Source organism: Diceros bicornis, chromosome 22 (assembly GCF_020826845.1).
Source record: "Diceros bicornis minor isolate mBicDic1 chromosome 22, mDicBic1.mat.cur, whole genome shotgun sequence".
NCBI lineage: Eukaryota > Metazoa > Chordata > Mammalia > Perissodactyla > Rhinocerotidae > Diceros > Diceros bicornis.
Genome location: NC_080761.1, coordinates 59,158,906 through 59,185,405, shown reverse-complemented (window position 1 = coordinate 59,185,405; position 26,500 = coordinate 59,158,906). Strand labels below are relative to the sequence as shown.

Here is a 26,500-nt window from a genome sequence, read left to right as displayed (position 1 = left end):
GCACATCCTTCTAGTTGCTGTATGTGGGACGTGGCCTCAGCATGGCCGGAGAAGCAGTGCGTCGGTGCACACCCAGGATCCAAACCCGGGCCGCCAGCAGCAGAGCGCACGCACTTAACCACTAAGCCACGGGGCCGGCCCGACATACATAATTTTTAAAGGGACTTAGGGAGTTAATAGCAGTGTTGAGGTCTGTTGTAAAAGACATGCTTATTTTGTCCCAGTCTAGCTCAGCAATGCATAACATCCTGTTCTCATCAGAGAAATTTAGCAGTGAGATGGCTTCATTTTAGAGTGCAACTGAAACCTTCACTAAACTACTAGAAGACTGAACCTTATAGACGTGTGTTGTGTTGTTCAGCTGTGAGTTGGCGCATCAGGTTGACTACATAATGATATGAGTGTAACATGACATTGTGTCTCTCTTATTGACGACAAATTGCTACTACAACAAATATATGAGTACAGTTTATAAATGACAAAGGAAAACTTGGAATTACTTAATGTTTTGTGGTTTAAGAATGATACTTGAATATGATCTTATGCATGAAAACGCATAGGATGATATTTCTCTTGTTTTAATATAATTGTTTTCAAGATGAAGATGCTCCAGGGTTGAATCATCATCTTCTTCAGCATTGCAAATTTGTTCTGGAAGAACAGTCCTAAGGAAAAATAGACATGGAGGTCATAAGTGGTCCAAGTAATACTTTGCCTTTGTAACTTAGAAATTAAGTTTTACATTTGTTAAAAAAATTCTTTTGTTTTTAAAATAAAATTGAATCCTTATACACCAGATACATCAAAGATCTAAACGTGGAAACAACGAAGCCGTAGAAGTAGTAGAGTAAAGCGTGGCCATACCCTGGGAGCAGGGACATCTCCCAATTTGTGCCTCAGAAACCACAGGCAGGAAAAGAAAAGACTAATAAATGAGCTTTTAAAAATGCAAAGTTAAAAGACAAATGAAAAACTGGGAGAAAGTATTTGCAACTTATATCACAGATAAAGGGCTAATATACAAAGAGCTCCTAAAAACTTAGGAGGAAAAGGGAAAAGAACAAAAAGAATACCTGGGTAACCAGTTCACAGAAGAGAAAATGAAGTGACATGTAAACATGAAAAGATGCTTGATCCCATTCAGGATGCAAGAAGTACAAATTGAAACTATACTGCACACCACTCTCACCAGATTTGCCACAAAAACATCCAAAATCTCATCAACATGTTCTGACCGTGAGGCTGTGGAGGATCAAACATGGTGGAAGGGAATTCAAAACAGTATAGCCCCACAGAGAGGAATTTGGCGTGTGTAGCATTTTACCCCTTCACCCAGCAGCCCTGCTTCTAGGAATCTATCCCAAAGTTAGACTGGAAAAATACAAAATGCCATTCCAACGAAGTTATGCATTGTGGCATTATTTGTGGTGGTAGAAGAATGGAAATGATCAAAGGTCTGTTAGTAAGGAACTGGTTGAATAAAATGCCCACATAATAGAATACGCTCAGTTGTAAAAAGGAATGAGGAAATTCTCTATACACTGATATGGAGTGTAATCCAGGATATACTGACAATTTTAAAAAGTAAAGAATAGAAAAAATATACACACTCTGTAGAGAGAAAGAGAAAAGTTCTTCTGTGTAATAATTTGTATAATAATTATGGGATGGGATGGGGAATATGAATATGTGTATATATGCATGCTTATATTTGCAAAAAGAAATATTGGAAGGATAGACTAGAAATTAAAAAATTCACCTATGGGGAAGGATAGAACATGGTGGAAGGGGACAGGCATAGAAGAAAGATGTCTATTAATATACCTTGTTATACAGTTTTGACTTTGGAATCATATAAATGTTCAACATAATAAAAATATATTAATCAAATAGAAAATAGCAATTCCTAAAAACCAAACTAAGACCTTATCTGTATATTAAGTTGTTGACATATTGTTACAGAGAAAACCACTATATTTCAGCTGTACATCCTTCTGAAGACTTTCATATTCCGAAGACCAATACAGCTACCAAACACATCGTAAACTTAATTCAATACTTTTGTTGTTTGTAATAATGGTGTTATCATTTTGAAACTATTATTTATATATTGTAAGATAATAAATGTAAGTTAATATTGTTGGGAACCTGGATTTTCAGTGTAGGATAACCAAGTTTAAGACAAAAGGAATACTATATAATGTCAAATTTGAATTGGGAATGTCAGCATGAACTCATGTTCTTTTTCTTTACAAAATGTGTATTTCCTGGCAGTCCACTAAAAGGCCTTGAAAAAATAACAGCACATTTTAAAGGAACATGCCTGGTGCCCAGATTGGGGCCTCCGAAGATTATTCCCCAGTCAGAGGATCTAGGGCTCTTAGAAGCAGGGCTGGTGCGGGTCTGCTGTAGGGAATGTAAAGTGAGCCATCCAGGGTCTCAGAGGCCCATCCAAGACACAGGAGCCGGCTCCAAGGGCTACCGTTGGCCAAAGATGGGACAGTGTAAGAACAGTAATTGCAATTGACATTCTGCAATTAACATTCTGAATATGTAAAACCATAATTTTCTATTGACTCTCCAGAGAAAGAAAGAAAGCCAAAAAGAAAATAATAAAGCAAAAACACTTTGGCACCAACGTTTTTTCCCCTCTACAGCCAGGGGAAATTAACATTTTAATATATTTTATAGTCTTTTTCACTCATATATAATGCATATGTATAATTTTTTACAGTTTCATAAAGATATAATTGACATATAACATTGTATTAATTTAAGGTGTACAACATGATGATTTGATGACTGTATGTATTGGGAAATTATTGCCCCAATAAGTTGAGTTAACATCCATCACCACACGTAGTTACAAATTTGTAACCAACTTCTTACTCTGATTGGCAGTTTAAAGGAAAGAACTGAGCATTTATCCTACCTTTCAGAGTAATAAAGTGGCCCTAGTTGATAAGAAAAAATTCTTTACCGAGGAATTCCAGCTAATAAATGTGGAAAGAATGATAAAAATAGAAATTCACCATTTTGTTACCCCTAAGGAAATAAGAAGTTCAAGAACAATCATCTGTGAGTGAAACTCTTGGTTCAGTGGTGGAGGAGATATCAGGGGGTGACTGCCTCAGTCCCACCAGAAGTGGGATAAACAAACATGATATGCGTCCTGATGCCAGGCAATAGGAAGCATACAGCATGACCTATGGTATTTTAGCTGAAAAATTATCAAACTGACTCTTACGAAGCTTTCCTTATCCTCACCTCTTTCCCCAGTGCTTTTATAAACTCGTGACTCTTTCTCCATTTTGTTTTTTAGGAGTTTGTGTTGGAATTTCAGAGACAGGGAAAAGAGTAAGGGTATAATCCTCAGGGAGGGACCACAGAGCCCAGGGACCTGCCTCCCCTGCTGACCACACTACCAGAGTCCAGATTAGTTCTTGAGATGTTCATGCTTTCTAGGCAGGGGTGATGAGATGACTCAGTCGGCTGGTGGAGTATAAACAGAAAAAATGGGTCCCCAGAAGTGAGGGAAGCTGAGTCTCAAGAAATTTATTAACAATTTTGCCTTCTACCTAGATAGAAGCAGTTTTAATTTTAGCATATATTTAGGTTTTGTACTGTACAGATTAGGGTGTTCAAAATTGCATATGGAGGTGGGAGCAGCGCCATAATCTGCTGTCTTGAAGCCTCCTTTGAACATGTCTCTAAGGTTCTAAATATTATGTAATATACTGTATTTTTAAAATTTTTTACTGAAGAAGTTTGCAAGCATAAACAAAAATAGAAAGAAACCATAATGAATCATTATGTACCTATCATCCAGCTTCAAAGATTATTAACATTCACCAATCTTGTTTAACATTCACCATCTTGTTTAATGCAACCTCTTCTCCCGTTTTTTCCCTCAAAGTAAATCTCAGATATCATGTCATGGTTGTTTAATCATATATTTTGTCAACCACAACAATTTAAATGGATACTTGAAAAAGCCAAAATTTACCGTATCTTGTTGTTGTTCAGCCTCAGAAAATGTAGTGCTTTCATTTCTTGTACCCCAGGTGGTATAGATTTTAAGTCATTGTGATCCAGAAACAGTTCTCGCAGAGAATGGTATGCTCCATAGAAGGAGACTCGGTCCACACCGTCATCCGTGAGTTTGTTAAATGACAGGTACAGGTATTCCAGGCCTGGCACCATGTGGCCAAACACGTAGCCAGGGATGCGCTCGATCTGGTTCCCGATGAGCACAAGGTGCAGCAGGGACTTGGGGAGATAGGAGGGCACGTGGTAGAGCATGTTGTAGGAGAGGTCGATTGATTCTAGGTTTCTGCAGCAGGGAAAGAGGAAACAGTCTGGGAACATGAGTGAGGGGAGCTCCAGGTTTGGACAAAACCAGTCAGGATGCTTGTCTGGTCTCCTGCCAGCACTGCATGTACGTACCTGGGCACCACACAGGTACGTACAGGAACTCAGCTGCTCGAGTTCCATTAGCGAGGAGCACCAAGTTCAGAGAGAAAACTCACATCCCAGGGCTTATGGTGAGGCCCAGAGAGGTCCCCAAATATCTCCTAAGGTCAACTGGAATCAGAAATGAAGCCCAGAGGTCTAGCTGACATCCAACTGCCTATCCCTAAAATCGTCTGTGGTCCCAGCAAGGCAGTATTGGTGTTGTGAGGGTTCTGCATTCACATCCACATTCGATCTGATTACCTGGCACCTAGCACTTGGAGTGAGACTGAGGGATCTAGAAAAGGCTGTTAATTGGCCAGAAGATCTGGGAATTATGGTGCCCTACCCGGCTTGTTTCAGGAGCCTCCCTACAGCTTCTGCCCAGTACATAAAGACTTCCCCTAAGGAAGATTCAGTCGCTCTGCCACCGCCACATCTGGCTGAACCCAGCTGGCCCTCGAGCTTTCTTTCCATTTCTCTCATCTTGCTCCTGAGAGATGCCTGTCCTTGCTGTGCCACTCAGATCCCTCGTCCCCTCGCCACATGGCTCCTGTCTGCTCTGGTGGACCTGCTGCCAGGGCTTGACTCCACTTCCCCTCCTGATGGGCAAGGCCCCCATGCTGGCCCCCTCACTGAGGGCTGCTGATTCCTCTCCGAGAAGATGGGCTCTGCTGCCAGGCCCAAGGTTCTTCAGTCTATTTTGTCAGACTTGAGATGGAGAAGTAGTTTGGAGGAATGAGGACAGTTTGGAGGAATGAGGACAGTGTGGTATAGGACATGAAGCTTGGTGCTCCCACCTAATCGGGGCGGGATGGGGAAGGAAGGAGGCTCCTTCCTCACTGGGCAGGGCATTATCTCTCTTAAACTTCGTGATCACCTGTGAGGTCCGCCAGGCCAGAGCGACACGGCGGTCAGACCTTGGGTCACATTGCTCTGGCTCAACACTTCACGTGGTAGGGTGGTGTCCACAGCAGCAGTGACTGTGGTCATCCTGACACTGTCATATCATGAACGGTTTGAACTCCATGCAAGGTTCATAAGAAAGAATGCTGTCACCAAGCCATTCAAAACCATCACCTCCCTCACTTCCCCTGTTCATACCCTGTTTAATAATGGCAAAAGGAAGAAATCGTCTAAGAAAGTCAAGTTGTAGTGTATACTTACTCTTGATTTATCCAGGCTAAGGGAGCAATCCTGTTTTCTTCAATTTTATTATAACGTAGTACAATGACATTGATCTTTCTGGTATGATTAAAACAAATTTCAGTTATTTCTTCAATTTGGTTATTTTCTAGGTATAATTCCTATAATTAAGAGAAAAGACTATTATTTGTCTTTGTATTAGTTGATCAATATATTCAATTTCACAGAGATTAAAATAGTATTGTAAACTGTTCTCATTAGTATTATTGAAAGTCTTTTACTGCTCTTCCAAGTAAGTTCATTTTTTTAAGTTTCAAATTTTCTAATTAGTAAAATTAAATTACTATCTGTCATGGTTATGGAATTAAGTGAATTTTATTTAATTATTTTTTAACCATAAAATGTTGTAAGATACAGCATACCATAGTAATTCTATAAAACTTTATAATTTACAAAACTTATTCACATAAATTATCTCATTTTGGCTTCAAAACCCTAGAAAATAGGTGGAAATTATCATCCCCATTTAGCAGTGGAGAAAACCAGGCCTGGAGAGATGGCAAGGCGTGCACTCGGGGATACAGCTAATACGTGGGGAAACACATCCTCCTGGCTGGGTCAAGCTCTGGGTCAGCCTGCTTCCCACCAGCACATGCTGTCTGTAATTTTCTTACGCTAACATTTTTTAGACTTGCTTGTATTGTAATTAATTAAAAGTTAATTAGAGGGGCCGGCCCCATGGCGTAGCGGTTAAGTGTGCGCTTTCCCCTGCTGGCGGCCCGGGTTCGGATCCCACATGTGCACCAACGCACTGCTTGTCAGGCCATGCTGTGGCGGTGTCCCATAGAAAGTGGAGGAAGACAGGCACGGATGTTAGCTCAGGGCCAGTTTCCTCAGCAAAAAGAGGAGGATTAGCATGGATGTTAGCTCAGGGCTGATCTTCCCCACAAAAAAAAAAGAGAGAGAGAGAAAAGTTAATTAGAGCCTTCATTTAATATCAGGGTGAAGTTTGCTAGAACTATTAGTAAGTTTCCAATAGCTAGCTCCCTTCAGGTTAAATTCAGTTGGCTTTAGAGGGAGTTTTTCACTCAAGGATTTTGTTGGAACTGAGAAGTAGGATTGGTATATCTTCAGTGTAACTTTCTATTCTTATTGCAGTCATTTCCCCGTCTTTGTCACTTAATTTTGTTATTTGTTAGAAATGGGTAAGGCGACTTTTAGCTTCTTTTGCTTTTACCTTCATATGTATTTAGGGGTGAACTAGATCAGTGGTTCCCAAACTTGGTTGTGTATTAGAATCACTCATGAGCTTTTTAAAGTGTGAATTCCCACCTAAATGTACCCACTCGGAGCACATTCACCATACGTTGAAACTCTACAGCTGTGAAGCAGTGCCTCAGAATGGTTCAGAGCACAGGGACCTGTGTGGACAGCGCCTCCCAAGCTAGTGAGAGGGTCCTTTGGAAAGAGAAACTAGGGATGGAAGGATCAGCCGTGGAAGGGAGACACATTGCTCTTGTATTATTCAAGATGTGTGTATATGTGTTTTACTGTGTGCATGCATTACCTATTTAAAATTTTAATTTTGAAAAAATTATAAATTGCTGACCTCACCCTCCAAAGAACCTGATTTAGCATGCCTGGGATAATAAGTCCAGGAATCTGTATTTCTTTAGAATCCAAGTGATTCTGATGTAAAGCCAGGCATTGGAACCTTGATCTTTGCAATTTTGGTAAATTCTGAAGTTATATCTTCATCTGCGAAGAGGAAAAAGAGGAAGGGTGGTGGCCGTGGCAGAAGTGTCATACGAGATCAAGGGCCCTCTCTCCTGGCTCGCTGGTCCACAGCTGTGGGAAGCTGCATCCTGCCTTCTTGATGGATGATCATGTGTGTGGCAGAAACAGACCTCGGAGTCAGCCTGGGTCCAGCTGGCATCTGCTAGACCTCCGTTCTTAATGCAGGAAGTCAGGGTGTGCACTCAGCGGCGAAGGTCCCCTGGGGCCCCCCTTTAGTTAAGTGTGTTCCTGGCCACAACCAAGGAGACCACACACCTGGGCAGCGGGGGGCATCTCCAGAGAGGGTAGAAACAGGACAGCACTTGGGCCTGGAGTTAGTTACAGGGCCCTTGGTAGGAGCTGGTCAGAACTGGTAAGCCGGGGGCTGCCGGCACAGTCAGCAGCCTTCTCTGCAGATCATGTCCGTCCATGCAGGGTCACTGCTCGTCCCCATGAGACTCTGGGTGGAGCAGACTGCGATGAACGTCACAGTTCTGGTTTGAGACAGTTTAAACTATCTTGCAAGTCAGAGTACTTTCTGCAAGTTGTAATTTCTGTTTAAATTCTCAGCAGGACCAGTTTTCACTTTATCGAGAGTCTCTACTAGTAATTATAATTTGGATTCGTAATTTTGAATTGTTTGAAGAGAAAATGCTCAAATTATAGTAAATTCTGTATATAGCACAAAACTACTGAGTTTAATGTGCATCACAATAATCTTTTAGAATATATTGTTGTACTATATTTAAAATATAAAACATTAGAAGAAAGATAATGATACCTCAATAGAAGCAGGAAGACCCTGTGGTATAATTCTAAATTTATTTCTTCCCAGACGCAGGTAAGATAGGCTCTTCAAAGGTTTGAAAGCTAAAGGATTGACATTGGTTTCACTGAGATTGTTTCCTTCCAGTTCTAAGGTGACCAATTGATATAAGTCTATAAAAAATAAAATTATCAGGTTATTAGGATAACTGAAAAACCATGCAATTTCTAGAGCCTTTCAAAATGTCACTTGAAACGTTTAGTTTATTTGGAGGGCAAATCTTTTAGCTTCTTTCTTTGTATCCCCCTATAGAGCCTTTCCCAAGTACTTTGCACTTGCCAAATGCTCGGTTCAGCCAGGACTGAATGCTGAATGCATGGTCCAGTGGAGTGGAGGCCTATAGAGAAATCATTGTTGTGCTGTATGATGAAAGATTATAGAAGGAACAGAAGCCAGAGTGGGGAGGAGGAGGGTCAGGGCGCCCCACCGGTAGCGATGGCCAAGCAGGGACTCAGACCACAGGTGGGCAAGAAGTAGAAGATTGTGGAAGGTCATTTGAAGCATTTGCAAAGACAGGTAGGTATGAAGCGGCACCATAATCGGGGGTGGGTGTGGTGTAATGCAATGAGTGGCTCCTTTTCCAGGATGCAGAAGGAGCACTCTGCCTGGCAGACCCTCAGTCTCTGAGCACGGGAGTTACAGCATAAATTCCCATTGCAGTTGTTCACTTCCTGGCATAGAGTGCAGCCAGATGGATGTTTTGAAAGAAGAATGATCAAAAATTCTCCATGCATTCAGATTGAGCTACCAAGAAAGGCCTTTATACAAACAAGTTTTTTCTAAATTGTTTCTACTGGTCTCAGGAGTGGTGTGATCCAAACCAAATGGAAGCCTGAAGTAGGGGAATGGCCAGCTCAGCAGTGATGATACCCAGAGGCATCTGAGTCAGACATTCAGGGTGTAACTTTGGAGTTTGTTCGGGGGCCAGGATTTCCAGAATAGGGGTTGTTTTCATATGCATCTCAAGTCATGGGCATTACACTAAATACTCCATGCTCAGTTCCTACTCTTAGGCGTATCAGAGAAGCAAGAGCGTCTAAGCAAGAGCAAAAGACAGGACCATCAGGAATACAGATCATAGGTGCTAGAAGGTGACAAGAGACGGCAGTGTGGACTTGAGTGGTGTGCAAGTGTGAGTGGGACTAGGCTCTCAAGGATAGAAAGATATAGGTAGAAATCGCAAGCTGAGGCAGCTGGGTGAACACAGGCACACGAACCCACATGGGCGTGCTTGAGGGTAGGGAAGAGACCAGCCCTGGAGTGGACCATCTGCAGGTGAGGGTGCAGGTTGGGAGGGCAGAGGTGGGCTGTGCAGGGCCTTTGTGCACCAGACAACAAGGTCTGGCTTTCCTTTCTAGGCAGCAAGGAGCCCCTGGGCAGCAGACAGCATGACAAATCGTCTAATCTGGTGGTCATGTTTAGGATCAGTTGAAGGACTAAGAGGCAGAAAGTAGGGAGGCTAACCAGTAAACTATGATAAGTGGTTTTATTTCCTCATAATCTCTTTAATTTCCAAAACTAAAGATACCGAGACTCTAGCATATTTATCTAGTACACAGTTGAGGTTTTAGAATGTAATAGAAGTTTTCCAGTGAAAAATAGATAATAGAAGTAGACTAATCATCATTACATGACCTCACGAGAGAGAAATATAATACACAATGCAAATTCATGATATTATGCGTTTACAGTTATTCTCTGGTGTATGTGTATATTGTGTGTGTAGGAAACACACGAGATGTGTGTTCCTGTATTTAACAGGAAACAGGATGGAGTTAGAGAAGGTTCTTGTAGGTTACTTGGGGTAGAAAGAGGATTTATTAGCAGGAAGTTGGTAGGAAGTCCTTCCCGCTGTGGGGTGGGGAGCGACATGACAGGTTATGGACATGGACATGCGTGCATGAGAACATGATCTTGTAGTTATTCCGAGCGCATAACCTCGCACAGTTGTTGCCAGAGGGGCCAATGTGATCATAGGTTTTAGTTTGTTTCCGTGATTAATGAAGACAGGAGCATTTTTAAGCATGTCCAGTTTTCTCCTGCTGTCCCTCCCTTCTGCCTTGATACCCTTTCCCTCAATTATAAGACCTTCCTTTTCTCGCTGTGGGTCTGCAAGTCTCCCAGTGGCTCCTGGATACACTCCCAGTGTCTCGGCGTAGCCTGTGCAGCTCTTGCTGTCCAGTTCCTGCCTGCCTTTTCACGCCATCTCCTGCTCTCCCCGCATCACACCCTGCATCTCCCCGCATCACACTCTGCATCCCAGCTCCACAGAACTGCATGCCATTCCCAAAGCACCTAAATCGTTTTGTTTCTTCACGCCTTTGCATGTACTGCTTCTTTCCCCAGAGCGCCCTTCTCCCCACTTCTCTGGAACTGTATGTAACTGGAAAGGTCATGAGTGAAGACCTGCCATGAGATATAACAGGAGAGGAGCAGGCCACTGATGGTCAGGCCGGGGGCTTCCACCCAGAGAGCAGCACCACAGCACTGGTGGTGGCCTGTGCTCAGGCTCTCCCTGCTCACTGCCAGCCAGCCTGACTGTCCACAGAGGCTCCAGCAGTCAAGAGAGAACCCAGCACCCGAGGGGCTGGCTGGAATGGGGCTAAGAACCCAGCACCCGAGGGGCCAGCACTGGAGCAAGACTAAGAACCCAGCACCCAAGGGGCCAGCACCTGAGGAGCCAGCACTGGTGCAGGGCTAAGAACCCAGCACCCAAGAGGCTGGCACTGGAGCAGAACTAAGAACCTAGCACCCAAGGGGCTGGCACTGGAGCGTGACTAAGAATGCAACCCAAACAGAAGAGGAGCCCTCAGCCCACACAGAGGGTACAGAGGGCTCTCTGGGCAAGATGACAGCAGAGAGCCTCCTCACTGGCCACCTGCACTGGGCGGAGGCCTCCTTGGTGCTTGGACTGTGGAGATGGGAGAGGAGCCAACAGAAGGCCAGTTGCCCTGGACCACAGTCCACTCTCTGGGAATGTGGAAACATTTGTGCATGAGCGTGCGGAGAAGCAATTGCAGGAATATGTAAGAGCACCTTCCAAATAAGGACTTATATTTTATAATGTGTCATTTGATAACAGAGCTAGAAACGTGATCTTACATGTAGTTGATGGACGACCAGTTAGTACGCTTGTTCTCAATTAAGTGCTCCTTTGGTCTGTTTCACCTGGCAGTTAAGAAATTGACCTTTCTAATGTCTTTTCCATATGACAAAGCCCATCAAAATTTGTATTTATTAAAGGTTTTCATGTGTACCCTGTAATCCATCTGGAAATAGAGTATTTCTGTAACTCTAATCCTCAGATTTGGCAGTTCTCATTATTATTTTTTTCCCATCACCAGAAGTGTTTGTTCCTATGAAGTTTTTTGGGAATGAAAGGAAGTAATTGAATTGTTTTATTCCTTTAAAGCCTTGAATTATCAACATTAACATAATGAATATATTTTAAATAAAAAAAAAAGTGTTGAGCACTATACCTCAAGAGCTGTTTGGAAGATAGACTGTTAGGAAGATAAAAAGAAAAATTAGGCAACCTTTGTCTTAAGCATGTAATCAATCAAAGACATTAGAATTCATGAAAAGCTAAATGTAGTACTGCCTCTTTTATGCAGAATTCACAATGTGACAACTTCATTTATCCAGCTCAGCCTGGAAACAACCACAGAAAGTTCCAGCTGTAGCAAATGTACGGAACGTGGACACCTTCACTCAAGCCCGTCCCTAGGAAAGCCAGGCTGTCGTGGCAGCCACACCCCTGGACACATTGTCCATCTTGCTCTGTGGGCCTGTGGGCCTCACTGACCCACACGTGCCAGAAGTGCCAGAGCAGCCCTCTGGTGAACAAGACTGTCACCCAAAGTGACTGCTGTAGCGTCTGTGCTGAAGCTTCTGTACTTGGTTGTAGGGTGGCCCCTTGGCCTCACAGGGACTGCCCACACGCTCATATTTTATACATAATTCTCACATGCCAACTTAAAACAGCAAAATGTGTGGAGGTGGCAGGAGTTGGGGGTGGGGTGTATCGAGCATCTGGGGGTGATAAAGGAGACCAGTTAACAAGCCATGATACTGCATTATCACCACTGATACCGCCAAAAGGTGGGTACAAACACAGGGCCCTGTGGGAGTGTTCCTGTGACTCTTGAGGTATTAAGATTTGTAGTTCAGTTATTGTATTGCTAATGATGAGGACCTGAAATCATTGAGAGTTTATTTATAGTTGGAGTACTTTTTTAAGACATCAGGCAATTAAAATACTTTTTAAAAAGTTTCACCAGTCAATAGTTAAAATAAGTTATATCAACTTAAATGGTAAAGTGACCCAAAACACTTCACCAGCGATTCATTTGGCAAGACCGCAAATAAAACTTCCACACAACTACAGAAGAAAGAGTATAAGGACACATGTCATAAAAGCAAATGAGAAATACCTGATAAACTCTCTTCATCGATGGCCTGAAGATTGTTCTCGTTGATTTTAAGTTCTTCTAATGTGGATGGTAGTTCTGAAGGAATCTCGACCAGATTGTTTCCATCCATATTCAGGCGCATTAACTTGTTCAGAAGCTTAAAAGGCAAATCTCAAAATTACTTTTTTACCTGGTCACAGATAAACATGTGCAGTCTCTCATTTAACAGTCAATTTGCAGTAGTTAACTACAGTCTCAGAAACCTGCACTTACTACCTCAGGCTTAGACAGGAGTCCCCGCATCCTCCTGCCGAGTAGAAGTGGATCCTGTTAATAGCGTTTGTTCCCAGGCATTTTCAGTGAAGTACACTTGGTGATTGTGTATCCCACCCACCCGTATTTATATTGCAGCTTTAGTAAGCAAGAGAAAGTCCTGTCACCACTGGACCAGTCAGATTTTTCCAGATCTTAGGTTTTTACCTTCTCAGCAATAGACACAAAGTTAGTTAAATCGTGCAGTGATCTTCTGTCATGGTTGCTAACAATTAAGACAGCAATTTTTATTTATTTATTTTTTTTTTTGGTGAGGAAGATTCGCCCTGAGCTAACATCTTTTGCCAGTCTTCCTCTTTTTTGGCTTGAGGAAGATTACCCCTGAGCTAACATCTGTGCCGGTCTTCCTCCACTTTGTATGTGGGATGCCCACCACAGCATGGCTTGACTAGTGGTGTAGGTCCACGCCTGGGATCCGAACCTGCAAACCCTGGGCTGCCAAAGCGGAGCAGGCGAACTTGACCACTACGCCACTGGGCCGGCCCCTAAGACAGCAATTTGAATCCTTTTAATGTATTTGTAAACCTCAGTTTTCTACCTACACTAAGTAGAAACAGAGTTATAAAATGGCACTAATTATTGTGGAAATTCTTCAAAATGAAGTGTTACAAATATCACAAGCTATTCCTTTACAGGACCCAAACACTTCTGCCTGTCTGGAAAGTACATTTCCATGTTTGTAGTGCCTGCTCGTTGGCCTCCCAGCCTGCACTGCTAAAAGAGGGCTGCAGTCTGGCAGGTGTTAGTGACCACAGAGTGACTCACTGCAGCGGTGCTCAGAGGCGATTTCAGCAGTTTTTAAATGGGACAGAGAATCCCAAAGCAAGGGAAGGAGGGAATTTCTTGCAGTGTCTTCCTTTTTGATCAAATGCAGGAAATGCACGAGTCCCAGCTGTTGTTCTATCAGAAGGATGGCTAGCGTGAGCAGGACTCCAGTCTGACGTGAATGTGGATGCCATGTCTGGAGCGGTCTCATCTGCCAGCCTAGAATCTGAATGAGAACCCGTACCTAAGCATACAGGAGGCCAGCAGTGTGTCCAAAGAGCGGACAGAAGACTGTCCAAGGGGATAATGTTTGACCTAGTTGGGTGTAGTGTGTTTTACTTGAGCTTCTTAAAGTGCACACATTTTTGAGTATTTATTTACACACACAAACCCCTCCTTTCTTGCTTATGCCTTTGTTTCTCTGAAATTCCTTGATCCTTTCTTCTTTTCTCTCTTTTAGAAAAATTTTTAGTCAAATCTGAGTTCTTTCAAAGGTTTATTCTCTGCTGTTTGCTGTCTTCTCTCTTTCCCCAATCTACCCCCTTGCTCATATTCATCTGAGCCCATCTGTTTTTCCAGAACCCCCTCCTGCTAACATATTCTTCACCTGATTTTGCCCACGGCACAAAAAAGGGAAGCTCTATCTTGTTGACCTGAAGATGTTCACAGAGTTCCCCAGAGAAGCTCTCCTTTGTTCTCAGAAATATCTCATGTATTGAGAGACCATATTGCAAGTAGCTTTCAGCTACTTGGGAAGAAACCACTCCATAAATTCAAAACCTTAGTGTTGTCATTGATGCTGTTGCTGCTCTAAGGGGGAAGCATAGAAAAACCAGCCAGAAACCTGTAAAACAATAGACTATATTCAAGACAGAGCTTGAATACAATTTAGGGATTTCGGAGAGGAAACTTTTTTGGGAGAAAATGCCATTCAACACGTTTTCCTCCCTCCCCACCTCCCCCCACTGGCAGTACCATTTGTGGGAAAGCATCCAAGTGGATCGTAACCCACAAATCAGAGCGCATGTTTACCTTGAATGCTTTTGGGCCTATGCCTGAAGAGGTGATATTATTTTTGCTCAGATCAAGCCTTTCCAAATTCGGTAATCCATTGAATGCTTCATCCGGAATGGAGGTGATAGAATTTCCTAGGACACACAGCAGTTGTGTTTTAGGCCTAGGTGCCTATACGTACATGCACACATATAAATGAATACACATACATATACATACATGTACGCGTGCACATGCATAGAGAGCAAAAGTGAGCTTTATCTAGAGGAGAAAGCAGTACTTGTAACAAGAACAGAGTATATATTACGTAAGAAAATGTATGGTTAGAAAAATAATGAGACTGGGACTAGACGATTCACGTAGTCAGAATTTTCATGCTGAGGACTTGTCACGCTCTCCTACATCATGTTTCAGATGAAGCTGCTTAAAACAGCCAGAATGTTGTTTGCTAGACAATTCCGTTAGCATTATGCATTTACAACAAAGATGTGTTTCTGGAAGGTTATATAGAAACTGATTTTTATTGTTCTTCATATTTTCTCATTGACTTTTCCTAGACCCTGAACCAGAAATATGATACTATTTTTATCAGTGAAATCTTGGGCATATCACTTGCCTTCTCTGAGCATCAGTTTCCTTCTCTAAATAAGAAGCTTGGGGAGATAATTTCTCAGATTGCCTCAGATCTAATGTTTTACTTCTGTGACTTCAATCTACAGAAGCTCTTATGTGCCTTAAATTTATGGGGTTTTGTTTTGACATTTAGTTAAGTACAGCAGTCGATGATTTTAAACCCGGAAAACGAGCTTGCCAGAAGTAGTGAGTACTATGAAAACCACGTGGTGACCCTTTTGTAAAACCAAGATAGTATAGCTGAGCACGGGTCATCCATCTTTCATAAGACTTTGGACTTGCACAAATGGGATTTTCTTACAGCAGTGCACACCTGACATGCAGGTGGTGGGAGGAGGGGCATTGCTGGAGCAGGAGTCCCTGGGCAGGAGAGGAGTTCCTTAGGAGGACATTTGAACGTGGTGTCAGGAAGGCCACTGACACTGGTGGTGCCCTATTGCAGACTAGCCCTCCTGAACAAAGATGTCAGACTTCGTCTATTGGGTATTTATTTACATGGCCATTTGTTATTTCTGTGGTAGTTTATTTCTGCAATTTCCCCAAGACATGTCTGAAACCCCATTCAGATTCTTTCACCCCTGCATCTTCAGGGCCATCCCCAGCGTGGGCCTTGTCACCCAGATGAATGCCTGGGCTCGTCCACTGGCCCCATCTCCCCACCAGCCAGCCTCACACACACACCCGGTCCTGCCATTCCTCCACTCAGAGCCCTTCCAGGTGGCCCTGTAAAGAACATAGGTAAATATCTGGACACTCCATGCCCATCAGAATGGCTACAATGAGGGAAAAAACAGCTGACAGGATGCAGAGTAGCGGGACCTCTCCGACATTGTTGGCAGGAATGTCACAGCCACTTTAGGGAACTGTTTGGAGGTTTCTTATAAAGTTAAACATGCATTTACTGTACTACTCAGCAGTCCCACTCCTGGGTATGTACCCTAGGGAAAAGAAAACTTAGGTCCACACAAACATCTGTATGTGGATGTTGATAGCAACTGTACGCATAATCACCCCAAACTGGAAATAGCCCAGCTGCTACCTGCAGTCCATCCAGACAGTGGCGCACCACTCACCAATAAGGAGGAGCAAGCTGCTGATAAACACAGCAAGCTGGATGGCCCTCAGAAGCATTGCGATAAGGGAAGAAGCCCAGTTGAAAAGGCCACGTGCCGCGTGATTCCATTTCTGTGACATACGCAACAGGGAAAACTAGAGGCGGAGAACACCAGTGGTGGCCAGGGCTGCTGAAAGGAGGGACATGAGACAATTTGGGGGTCTAGATTGTGGTGGTGATGACATGACTATGCATCTGTGAACACTCAGAATAACATGCTCAAAATAAGTTTTACTGTATAGAAATTATACCTCAGTAAAGCTGACTTTATTTTATTTTTTTATTTTATTTATTTTTTCCCCCAAAGCCCCAGTAGATAGTTGTATGTCATAGTTGCACAGCCTTCTAGTTGCTGTATGTGGGACGCGGCCTCAGCATGGCCGGAGAAGCGGTGCGTCGGTGCGCGCCTGGGATCCGAACCCGGGCCGCCAGCAGTGGAGCGCGTGCACTTAACCGCTAAGCCACGGGGCCGGCCCTGTAAAGCTGACTTTAGAAAAAAGTCATTGGGAGATCATGATTTGATTTGGAGAGGTTTGCTTTATACCTAACTACGCTATTCTGCAGTAAACACCTATCTCTTCTGCAAAGTTTATATGTTTGAAGATGGTGAAACTAGTCTGTTTGGGGTCAATTTATATTATAAAATTAAAAACATAACATTTATGGGGCAATGAGAGTTATTTGCTTTTAAAGCACAAAATAAAACAGACATGAGCATCTCTTACCAATGAGCTCCAGGCTTGTTATCTCTGGCGCTGTCAGCGGCGGTATCTGTGTGAGGGTGGCGCTGATGCAGCTGATGGTCCTGTAGGACAGAGAGCACCTGCTTGGCAGAGGTGGCCTGCCCCTGGGAGGAGCAGGGACTGGGCGTCGAGAGGGCGTCCTGAACATGTCTCCCCTGACAGTGTCATCGTCCTCCTCCTCCTCCTGCTCCTGCTCCTCCTCATCCTCGTTCTCCTCTTCCTCCTCCCTCGCTGGGTGTCCATGTGGATGGGCCCATCTCCCCTCCTCTCCAGGTCTCGGTGCTCCCCCATCTCTGCTGTGCCCCTCGTTGGGAAGTCTCCCCCGATCTCCAGGTCCAGGGCTCATTTTCTTTTGCTCCCTATCTTCATCGTCTTTAGTTTCTTCTGCATCCTCCTCAAATTGAAGTTCCTCTTTTCTCAATGCTTGGCCCATTTCCACCCGAAGAGGTGGCAGTTGCTCATGAAGTAAATTGGTAGGTTCTCTTTGTTCTGAAGAATCACCAGAAAATTCAGTTCTATCATTTAATGCTATGCCACTGAGCAGCGAATAGGAGGCTACTCACCACGCAAGGAGGAGACGGCAGGGGCAAGTTGTGATATTAATCAAAGGAAAAAGCATAGTGAAAATGAGGTTAGTAAATATTATTCCCTCTAGGTATTTGAGTGCAGTTTAAACATGAAATGCATCTTGAAATTTTTGCTTGAGTAGTTTTAATAGTAACTTTTATTTCTATTTTGTAAGAGCTGTTATAGACAATTTTTGTTTTGCCTGTGGGCCTTAGTATTTATTTTTACTAAAGTATCATGCTACCTGGTGACTAAAGAGGGAATAATATTGCCACATGATGCAACATGGTAAGCAGTCCTGTTGTGAGATGGCAGTATATCAGATGTGACACCTTTATAATAGATACTGTACAGTTAATTGGGCTTATTGATAACCTAAGAAGTTGTACACTATCAGATATAAAAAAGTGGAACAGATGTATATTTTACTTGCTTATGGTAGTGAAATCAACTTTTGTTTATAGATTTATTATTTTTGTCCAATTTTCTTTCAGCTCCATGGGCCTAAAAGCATGCTCTGAAATTCAGAATTATAGACAGTTCTCCTCTGTTTCCCTCCCAGACTCCCTAGTTAAATCATTTTTACTGCTTGAGACTTATAGAAGACGTCCTGACTGAACTGTAGAGAATTTAGGTAAATGCTTACAGTTATTTAAGTAATAAGTGGTACAACCAGCATTTGAATCCAAAACTTCTGGTTCAAAAGCCTAACCTCTTTTTTTCCACCCAAACTCTTTTTTCTGTTGTTCACAAAGCCACTCATAAAATACAAAGACACTTGGATTCCAGCAACAGGGAAACTTGGTGTGGGCAGAATGCATACTTTCCTCTAAGGACACATACAGCTATCCTTTTTTATTTATGAATGAATTTTAGAAAAGAGTTTTTCTCATAGTTATGCTTCTCTAATAATAGCAGAGTGGAAAAATAATTCAAATTAAGTCAGGGTTATTTTAACTGCATTTTTGTTCCCCAGAGGTATTTAAAATTTTGTCCAAATCTTTTTCCACTAAATCTGTAAAAAAAAAAAGATTAGTTAAAAGTTCTAAAAGTACCTAAATGTAAATCAACGAATATTAAATTTTAAAAATAAAGAGACAAAGTAACTTTCACTAAACTCTGCCAGAAGAGAAAGAGAAGGAAGGGAATGAAAGGCATAGCTTCATTTAAAAAGAATGTACAAGGGATTAAACTTATATTTCAACTAAAAAGAAAGATGATGTCCTGGACTTAAATGGTGGTGTTTTAACCTAGACGTATGTTCAAGAGTACTTTTATTATTCAATGATGATGGGAGCAGAATACATGACAGTGGAAAGTTCATCTCCATGTGCATTTAGCTGTTACTGTCTTTGGGTAAAGTGGGGAGACATGACAAAGACCAGACTTCAGACTCACCACCCTCTGAGTGAAGAGTTCTAGGGAGGCGTGAGCTCAATGCATAGATTTTCTCCCATCTAAATATATAAATTTACTTAATCCTCTTTCTGATTTTATTTAATAGTATTTAATACATAAGTCACCCCAAGAAAGAACTGATAAAATATAATTATTTGAACGAATTACTTGAGATTTCAATTCAGTATATATTATAAAGTCTGTGAGTTATTTTTTTCACATCTCTGGCAGAACATGCAAGAGGAGAAGAGGAAAAAATTAGCAAAAGGAAACTAAAGCTATCATATTGAAACATTTAAAATCCTTCCTGTATATCCAAGTTTATTTTTCCAAAATAACCACAGCATTTCAAGAATATTCCAAGTCCTTTGAAAAATGTCCGAGAATTTCTTGAATCTTGCCTTTATAAATGTTGTGTTTCACCCCCAAGGAGTCAGTTTCATTAAACACTTTTATTTTCTAACATTTTTTTAAAGTCACAATAACTCAGTAAATAACTGGTGGTATTAACCAAAATACAGTTCCTAAATATTCTAAAGTTCTTCCTGGCAGGAGGCTTTTGTAGACACCTACCCTGTGATCATCCTGTGTGCATGGAAACAATCTATCTTGATCATAGACGAGAGAAAATGTCCCTGTTCCTTCCCATCAAATTATTTAACACGTTTGTCGATTTCACAAGGCATTGGGTAGGCTGTTCTTGGAGGAGACCTGGGCTTCCCTCCGGAGGGTCCTCTGCTCCATCAGGTATGAGCCTCATAGGACTAGGGACAGTGAACAGCCAACAAAACCCCGTAGCCTGATCTTCGTGCGCACAGTAGTGCCACGGAGAAAGCTGCTGCTCCCGGGCCACACTCCTTTATTTCCCTGGGATTAGCCGAGCAGTAATGGCTGCAAATAGGCTGCAGAATGGGGCTTTGTTCTCTCTGGACATAAACCACTCCTCCTTTGTGCACCATGAGTTCTTCATCTTCACTTGGGGTGATAACTATTCCCAAATTGAGTCGGAACAAATGAGATAATGCACATAAGGAACTAGGGAAAGCTCTTCACGCATACTAAGACTTCGGGAACTGTTGTCTGTGTAAATTCCGTCACTACATCTCTAAAGCTGAGAGGCAAAGGTAGAATGTGATCTGGTCCGTTTACTCATTCTGATAGAGCTAGAACTATAAAGCCAAGATCTTTTATTTCTGTCCACTACCATACACTTTCCCAAATAATTTCTACGTTAGTCATCATTGTGCCAATATTTTAAGTACCCTGATGACTAGTTTATCATTAATTTAAAACTTAAGGTAGTGACAAAATAAAAACAAATGGAAGTTAAAGGCTAAATCACATGTGATATTTTGCTTTGGCTAAATCTTTATACCGGCATGAGAGCAGACTGGGCAGCATTCTCCTTCAGGTGTCACGGTTTGGGGGCAAGTCTGAGGGTGGCATGTGGTTTCATCACAAAGCACTCTCCCATTCGCGCAGAGGCAGGTGGTGCAGGGCTCAGGAGACCATACAGCTTGGTTGTACATGGTCATCCCATTTACCAAACAGTGTCCCTTCTTTCCTAGAAGAGAACAAGAGCACATTTAAAATCCTTGTGTGGTTACCAGCACCTGTGAATGGAAGTGAGCACAGTGTAAAGTCAGGTTGGCAGAACCATACAAGAATCGCATTCTATGTGCGTTCATGCATAGGGTGACAGTACCTTGCGATGTAACCTCTGTAGCACTTCTCACCTGCTCTGCTCATGCCTCTCACTTAGGCTCTGAGAGTGACCTCCTCATGGCAACTTGACTCTGTGAATTGCACATCCATCCTGTGTCTGTCAGGGTGGCTAAGTTATACAACAGCCACAAACAACCCCTAAATTTCAGCTATTTCTTATTCATGCTGCATGTCCAATGTGGGTACACAGGGGCTCTGCTCATTGTAGTCTCCCAGTGAGAAACAACAGGCTTCATCTCTAAGCAGGCTGCCCTGACGGCTACAGCCATGGGAATGTGAGGTTGCAAATCACACGTGAGCTCTAAAAGTGTCTAATTACATTGACCAAAGCAAATTGTATGGCTACATCTAACTTCAGAGGAAACAAGGTGGTATACTTCTGTCATGTGCCAGAGAACAGGAACAGCACTACTGAGGAGCCCACACCCAACCCTTCCTGCTGTACAGATAGGAAGGTGAAACCAGACAGCATGCTTCTGTGGTGCTTCTGATGGTGACAAGAATTCTTAACAAGATATTGCAACTATCTCTTTTTTCAGGAGTACTGTGTTATTGAAATATAATTCACATACCATAATTGTCACCGTTTTAAAGTGCACAATGCAGTGGTTGTTAGTACATTGTTTTCTCTACATACAGGGTTGTAAATATGTGGATAAGTGTGTCAACTAAGCAGTCCCTTAGACAGCCGATTTGAATATTAGAGGGGATGTTTTCCTTCAGAGCCTAGTGTCATTCCTGATAACTCTCCTCCATCTGATGAGCCACTGTCCCCAAATTCCACCCCCAAATGAGCTCTCACATTTGTCCCCTCCTTTCCCTCACTGCTGTGTCAGCCAATTCAGTTCCTACCCATCTCATTTGGATACTATGGTAGACTAATCCCACCCACCCAGTTCCTCCCCTGGAAAAAAATAGATACATATGAATTTTTTCCTGATTATAAAAGTACAGCCTTTTTTGCAGAAATGGAAAAGTTGATCCTTAAAAGCATATAGAATTACAAGGGGCCCCAAATAGCCAAAAAGTCTTGGGAAAAAAGAACAAAATTGGAGGACTCACACTTCCAGATCTCAAAATTTACTACAAAGCTGCAATTATCAGCTTCTGCCAGTCTGGTGCTGGCATAAGGATAAACACGTAGGCCACTGGAATATTGAGAGTCCAGAAATAAACCCATACATCGATGGCCAATTGATTTTTGACAAGTGTGCCAAGAGCATTCAATGGGGGAAAAATGGTCTCCAACAAATGGTGCTGGGACAACTCGATATCCACATGCAAAAGAATGACCTTAGATTCCCTACCTCACACTAAAACCAAAAATTAACTCAAAGTGGATCAAAAACCTAAATATAAGAGCTAAAACTATAAAACTCATAGAAGAAAACGTAGGTGTAAATCTCCATGACCTTGGATTTGGCAGTGGAGTTTTAGAAATGACTCCCAAAGCGCAAGCAACAAAAGATAAAAATACGGTCAATTGGACCTCATCAAAATTAAAAATTTGATACATTAAAGGACAATGTACACAATGGGAGAAAATATTTGCATTCATATCTGGGACAAGTCTAATGTCCAGAATATACATAAAGAACTTTTATAACTCAACAACAGAAAGATGAACAACCCAGTTAAAAAATGGGCAAAGGATTTAAATAGACATTTCTCCAAAGAAGATATACAATGGACAGCAAGCTCATGAAAAGACACTCAGCATCATTAGTCTTTAGGGAAATGCAAATTAAACCACAATGAGATGACACTTCACATCCACAAAAGTGGCTATATTTTAAAAAATGGAATAACAAATATTGGCAAGGATGTGGAGAAACTGGAATCCTTGTACATTGCTGGTGGGTATATAAAATGGTGTAGCCTCTGTGGAAAACATTTGGTGGTTCCTCAATAAATTAAACATAGAATTACCACATGGCCCAGCTCTTAGGTACCCCATATTCCACTCCTAGATATAAACCCAAGAGAATTGAAAACAGGAGTTCAAATAGAAGCTTGTACACAAATGTTCATAGCTGCAATATTCACAATAGCCGAACGGTGGAAACAACCCACATGTCCATCAACAGATGAATAGATAAACACAATGTGGCATATCCAGACAATGGAATATTATTCAGCCATAAAAAGGAATGAAGTACTGATAAACACTACAACATGAATGAACCTTGAAAACACTATGCCAAGTGAAAGAAGCAGACACAAAAGGCCACATATTATATGACTCCTTTTATATGAAATATCCAGAATAGGCAAATTCATAGAGACATAATGATTAGTGACTGCCAAGGGCTGAGGGTAGAGGAAAATGGGAAGTGACTGCTTAATACGTAGTTTCCTTATAAAACTTACAAAATTTTCATTGTGGAGTGAAGAAAATGTTCAGGAACTAGATAGTGGTGATGGTTGTACAACACTGTGAATGTACTAAATGCCCCTGAGTTGTACACTTTAAAATGGTTAAAATGTTGGGTGTTATGTTATGTGTATATCTTCCATACTTTTTTAATGCCTATTACCCTATATTGCATATTTTTTAAACAGATTTGAGATCACATCATGCATACTACTTTTAACTTGTTTATTTTCTAGCATTATAGCTTGGATATCTTTCCACTTAACTAGGGAATTTGACCTCATATTTCTTTAGCAATTATGGCTACACTATTATTATCATATCTTTTGAGTAGATTTCCCTGCCTCCAGACACTTTCTTCTCCCCAGCGTGCTGCAAATGTGACCTAAATTGTCTATTTTCATGGTAATTGTATGTTATTTCTGTTAACCTTGTGGAAATAACATCATTTAGAAACATTTGGTTTTCTGGAGACAATGTATGAAGAGTATTAACCACAGAATGTCGTGTGGTGATATTTTCTTTTGTCTTTTGAAAGTTTCATGTAATAATTAACATATGTATACCATAATTACTTTTTTGTTCCAAACCTGGAAAACGTGGACCATTAAATACTAGTTTTTAAAAATGCCTAGTTGAAATCTTTGGCAAAATTTCTAATCTTTTCAACCTTTAAAAATTTAGTAGTTTATATCAAAGGAATTCAGTGGCTTAACTCCATTTTTGGTTGAAAAATTTTTGTTTGAAAATATTTAATAGCCATGTGTTCATAGAATCGTCTGAATAATTTATTTCTATATTCTAGATGACGTATCATGATAAATGAAAAAGCAGTTCACAAATTTATATGTATGTTATCTATATTATGATTACAACTATATAAAATACATGGCATAGTAAACAGACTAGAAATAAATAAACCAAAATAATAACTATGGTCTTATAGTTGTAGGATAACTATTTTTTTGTTTTCCAATAATTTTGTATTATAAATACATTCTGTAAGTGATTTTTAAAATTATTTCAAAATTTATCTTTGTAGATTAAACCAAAATATACTATAATAACTTGAATTTTTTTGAAAATTATCTTCATGGAGGTTCTCTCTCTTGTCTGTTTTCTTACCTGGTAACACATTATAGCTTGATTCTGCTCCAAGAAAACTTAAAAAGGATTCAAACTTTTCCTCTGTGCTGTAATCCAAGTTAACCAAGGGGAGTATTGCTGCTGGTGGAACCACCCTTGTTTGCTGAATTCCAAGATGTCTACTGGATCTGTGGGTGGGTGAGGAACTTTTCCTCAATCTTCTATAATACATCTTCCTCCTCTGCTTCCTAGGAGTTTCTTCATTTTGTGCAAAGTTGATTTGAAAAATGATAAGCAGAAGAAAACAAAACAAACCTGCAAACTTCATGCTTGCTTTTTCACCATCCAGTTCCTAGAATGAGAATGAAACAGTATTTCAGAGTTAGTGGTGACTAAATTTTACCTCTGAAAATTGGCTTGTAATTGCCTGTGTGCCTCAGCAGCGTCTTTGAGAAATAACACATATGATGTATGGGCTATATGCTGTAGTATTACTGCCAAATCAGAATTTAGACTTTTTCTATCAGAGTCAAAGAACTTTTAACATCTTATCTTTATCTCTAGACCAGCCATGAGCAAACATTGTCTATAAAGGACCAGATAGTAAATATTTCAGGCTTTATAGGCCACATGTTCTCTGTTATAACTACTCCACTCGGCCCTTGTAGTGCAAAAGCGGACAGTATGTACACAAATGGGTGTGGCTTGTGCCCATCAAACTCTTTTTACAAAAAGAGGCTGCGGGTCAGACTTGGCCCCCGGGCTGTAGTTTGCCGACCCCTCTCTGGACCACTCTGTTGTAGGTTTTCAGAGGTTACTCGGGAGATTTCTTTCCACCTGTCTGCCAAGTCATTCTGTGAGTAACATCATCTGCAACCCATTTTTCCAGCTCTTCTATTTTGTTCTTTTGTTCTCTAGCTTTATAATTTTCTTTGTCAGGGAGAGGAGGTGTGATTGCACCATATGAGTAAACAAACATCAGTTATGCCAGCCCTGGGGGTCTACTGGTTAAGATTCAGCACTCTCACGGCTATGGCCTAGGTTCATGTCCTGGTCAGGGAACCACACCACCTGTCTGTCACTTGTCATGCTGTGGCGGCTGCCACAGAAATACAGGCAAAATAAAGACTTATTCAGACGTAGAAAAGCTGAAGGAATTCATCTCCAGCAGAATTGCGCTACGAAAAATGGTAAGGTAGAAGGGAAATTATATCAGATGGAATTGTGGACCTACACAAAGACCACAGGAAATGGCAAATATGTAGATAAATATTCTTTCTTACTTTTAAATCTCTTTAAAAGATAGTTGCTAATACAGTCAACTGTTTAACAGTTGTGTTAATTAATATAATACTGTATTTTGGGGTTTATAACATAAGTAGAAGTAAAATGTATGACAACAGAAGCCTAAAGGAGGAAGGAGAAAATGTACATACGCTGCTGTGAGGTTCTTATACTGTAAGCAAAGTGGAGTGATGACACTTGAAGGTAAACTGTAATGACTTCAAGATGCCGACTGTGAGCCCTGAGGTAACCACTAAACAAAAAAAGAGTTACAGCGAATAGGGCAATAAAGGAGATAAAGTGGAATACTAAAATAAGAATAATAAAATAATAATCCAAAACATGTTATATATAGATCATATTAAATGTAAATTGATTAAATGCCACAATTAAAAGGCAGAGACTCTACTATATGCTGCCTATAAGAAACTCATGTGAAATATGAAGTTACAAATAGGTTAAAATCAAAATAATGAAAAAATATATGCCATCGTAACGCTAATCAAAAGAAAAGTGGAATGGCTATGTTAATATAACATGAAGAAGAATATCATCAAGCATAAAGAGAGCCATTGTGTAATGATAAAGGGATCTATTCTTTAGAAGATACAACAATCCTAAATCTTTATTCTTTAGATCCATTCTTTAGAAGATACAACAATCCTAAACCTTTATACACTGAATAGTACAGTTTCAAAATACGTGAAGCAGAATCTGATAGAACTGCCAGAAGAAATAGACAAATCTACAGTTATCATCCAAAATTTCTGCTTTCCTGTTTCAAATATTGATTTAAAAAACATTAGAGGGCCGGCCCGGTGACTTAGAGGTTAAGTGCACGCGCTCCACTAC

The 26,500-nt window shown here is 41.2% G+C and overlaps 2 protein-coding genes across 4 annotated transcripts in view; one reads left to right on the top strand and one right to left on the bottom strand.

Annotated features, from left to right (window-relative positions):
• CENPP (centromere protein P) overlaps nucleotides 1-26,500 on the top strand; it is a 212,276-nt gene that overhangs the window by 134,115 nt on the left and 51,661 nt on the right. Inside the window, exon 6 of one of the 3 annotated variants that reach the window (XM_058566117.1) lies at nucleotides 7,367-7,577. The exons of the other annotated variants lie outside the window; for them this stretch is intronic. Coding sequence (XP_058422100.1) covers nucleotides 7,367-7,555 — 189 coding nt within the window. The 3' untranslated portion in view covers nucleotides 7,556-7,577. Of the gene's footprint in view, nucleotides 1-7,366; nucleotides 7,578-26,500 lie in introns of those variants that run through there. 3 annotated transcript variants of the gene reach the window in all.
• Nucleotides 430-24,710, bottom strand: ECM2 (extracellular matrix protein 2). The gene is made up of 9 exons (XM_058566119.1): nucleotides 24,404-24,710; nucleotides 20,555-20,743; nucleotides 17,197-17,772; nucleotides 14,743-14,858; nucleotides 12,634-12,769; nucleotides 8,156-8,313; nucleotides 5,620-5,759; nucleotides 4,007-4,333; nucleotides 430-665 (listed from the first exon to the last, which is right to left on the bottom strand). Exons 1-9 carry the CDS (start codon nucleotides 24,690-24,692, stop codon nucleotides 497-499), a joined length of 2,100 nt encoding a protein of 699 aa, XP_058422102.1. The 5' UTR covers nucleotides 24,693-24,710; the 3' UTR covers nucleotides 430-496.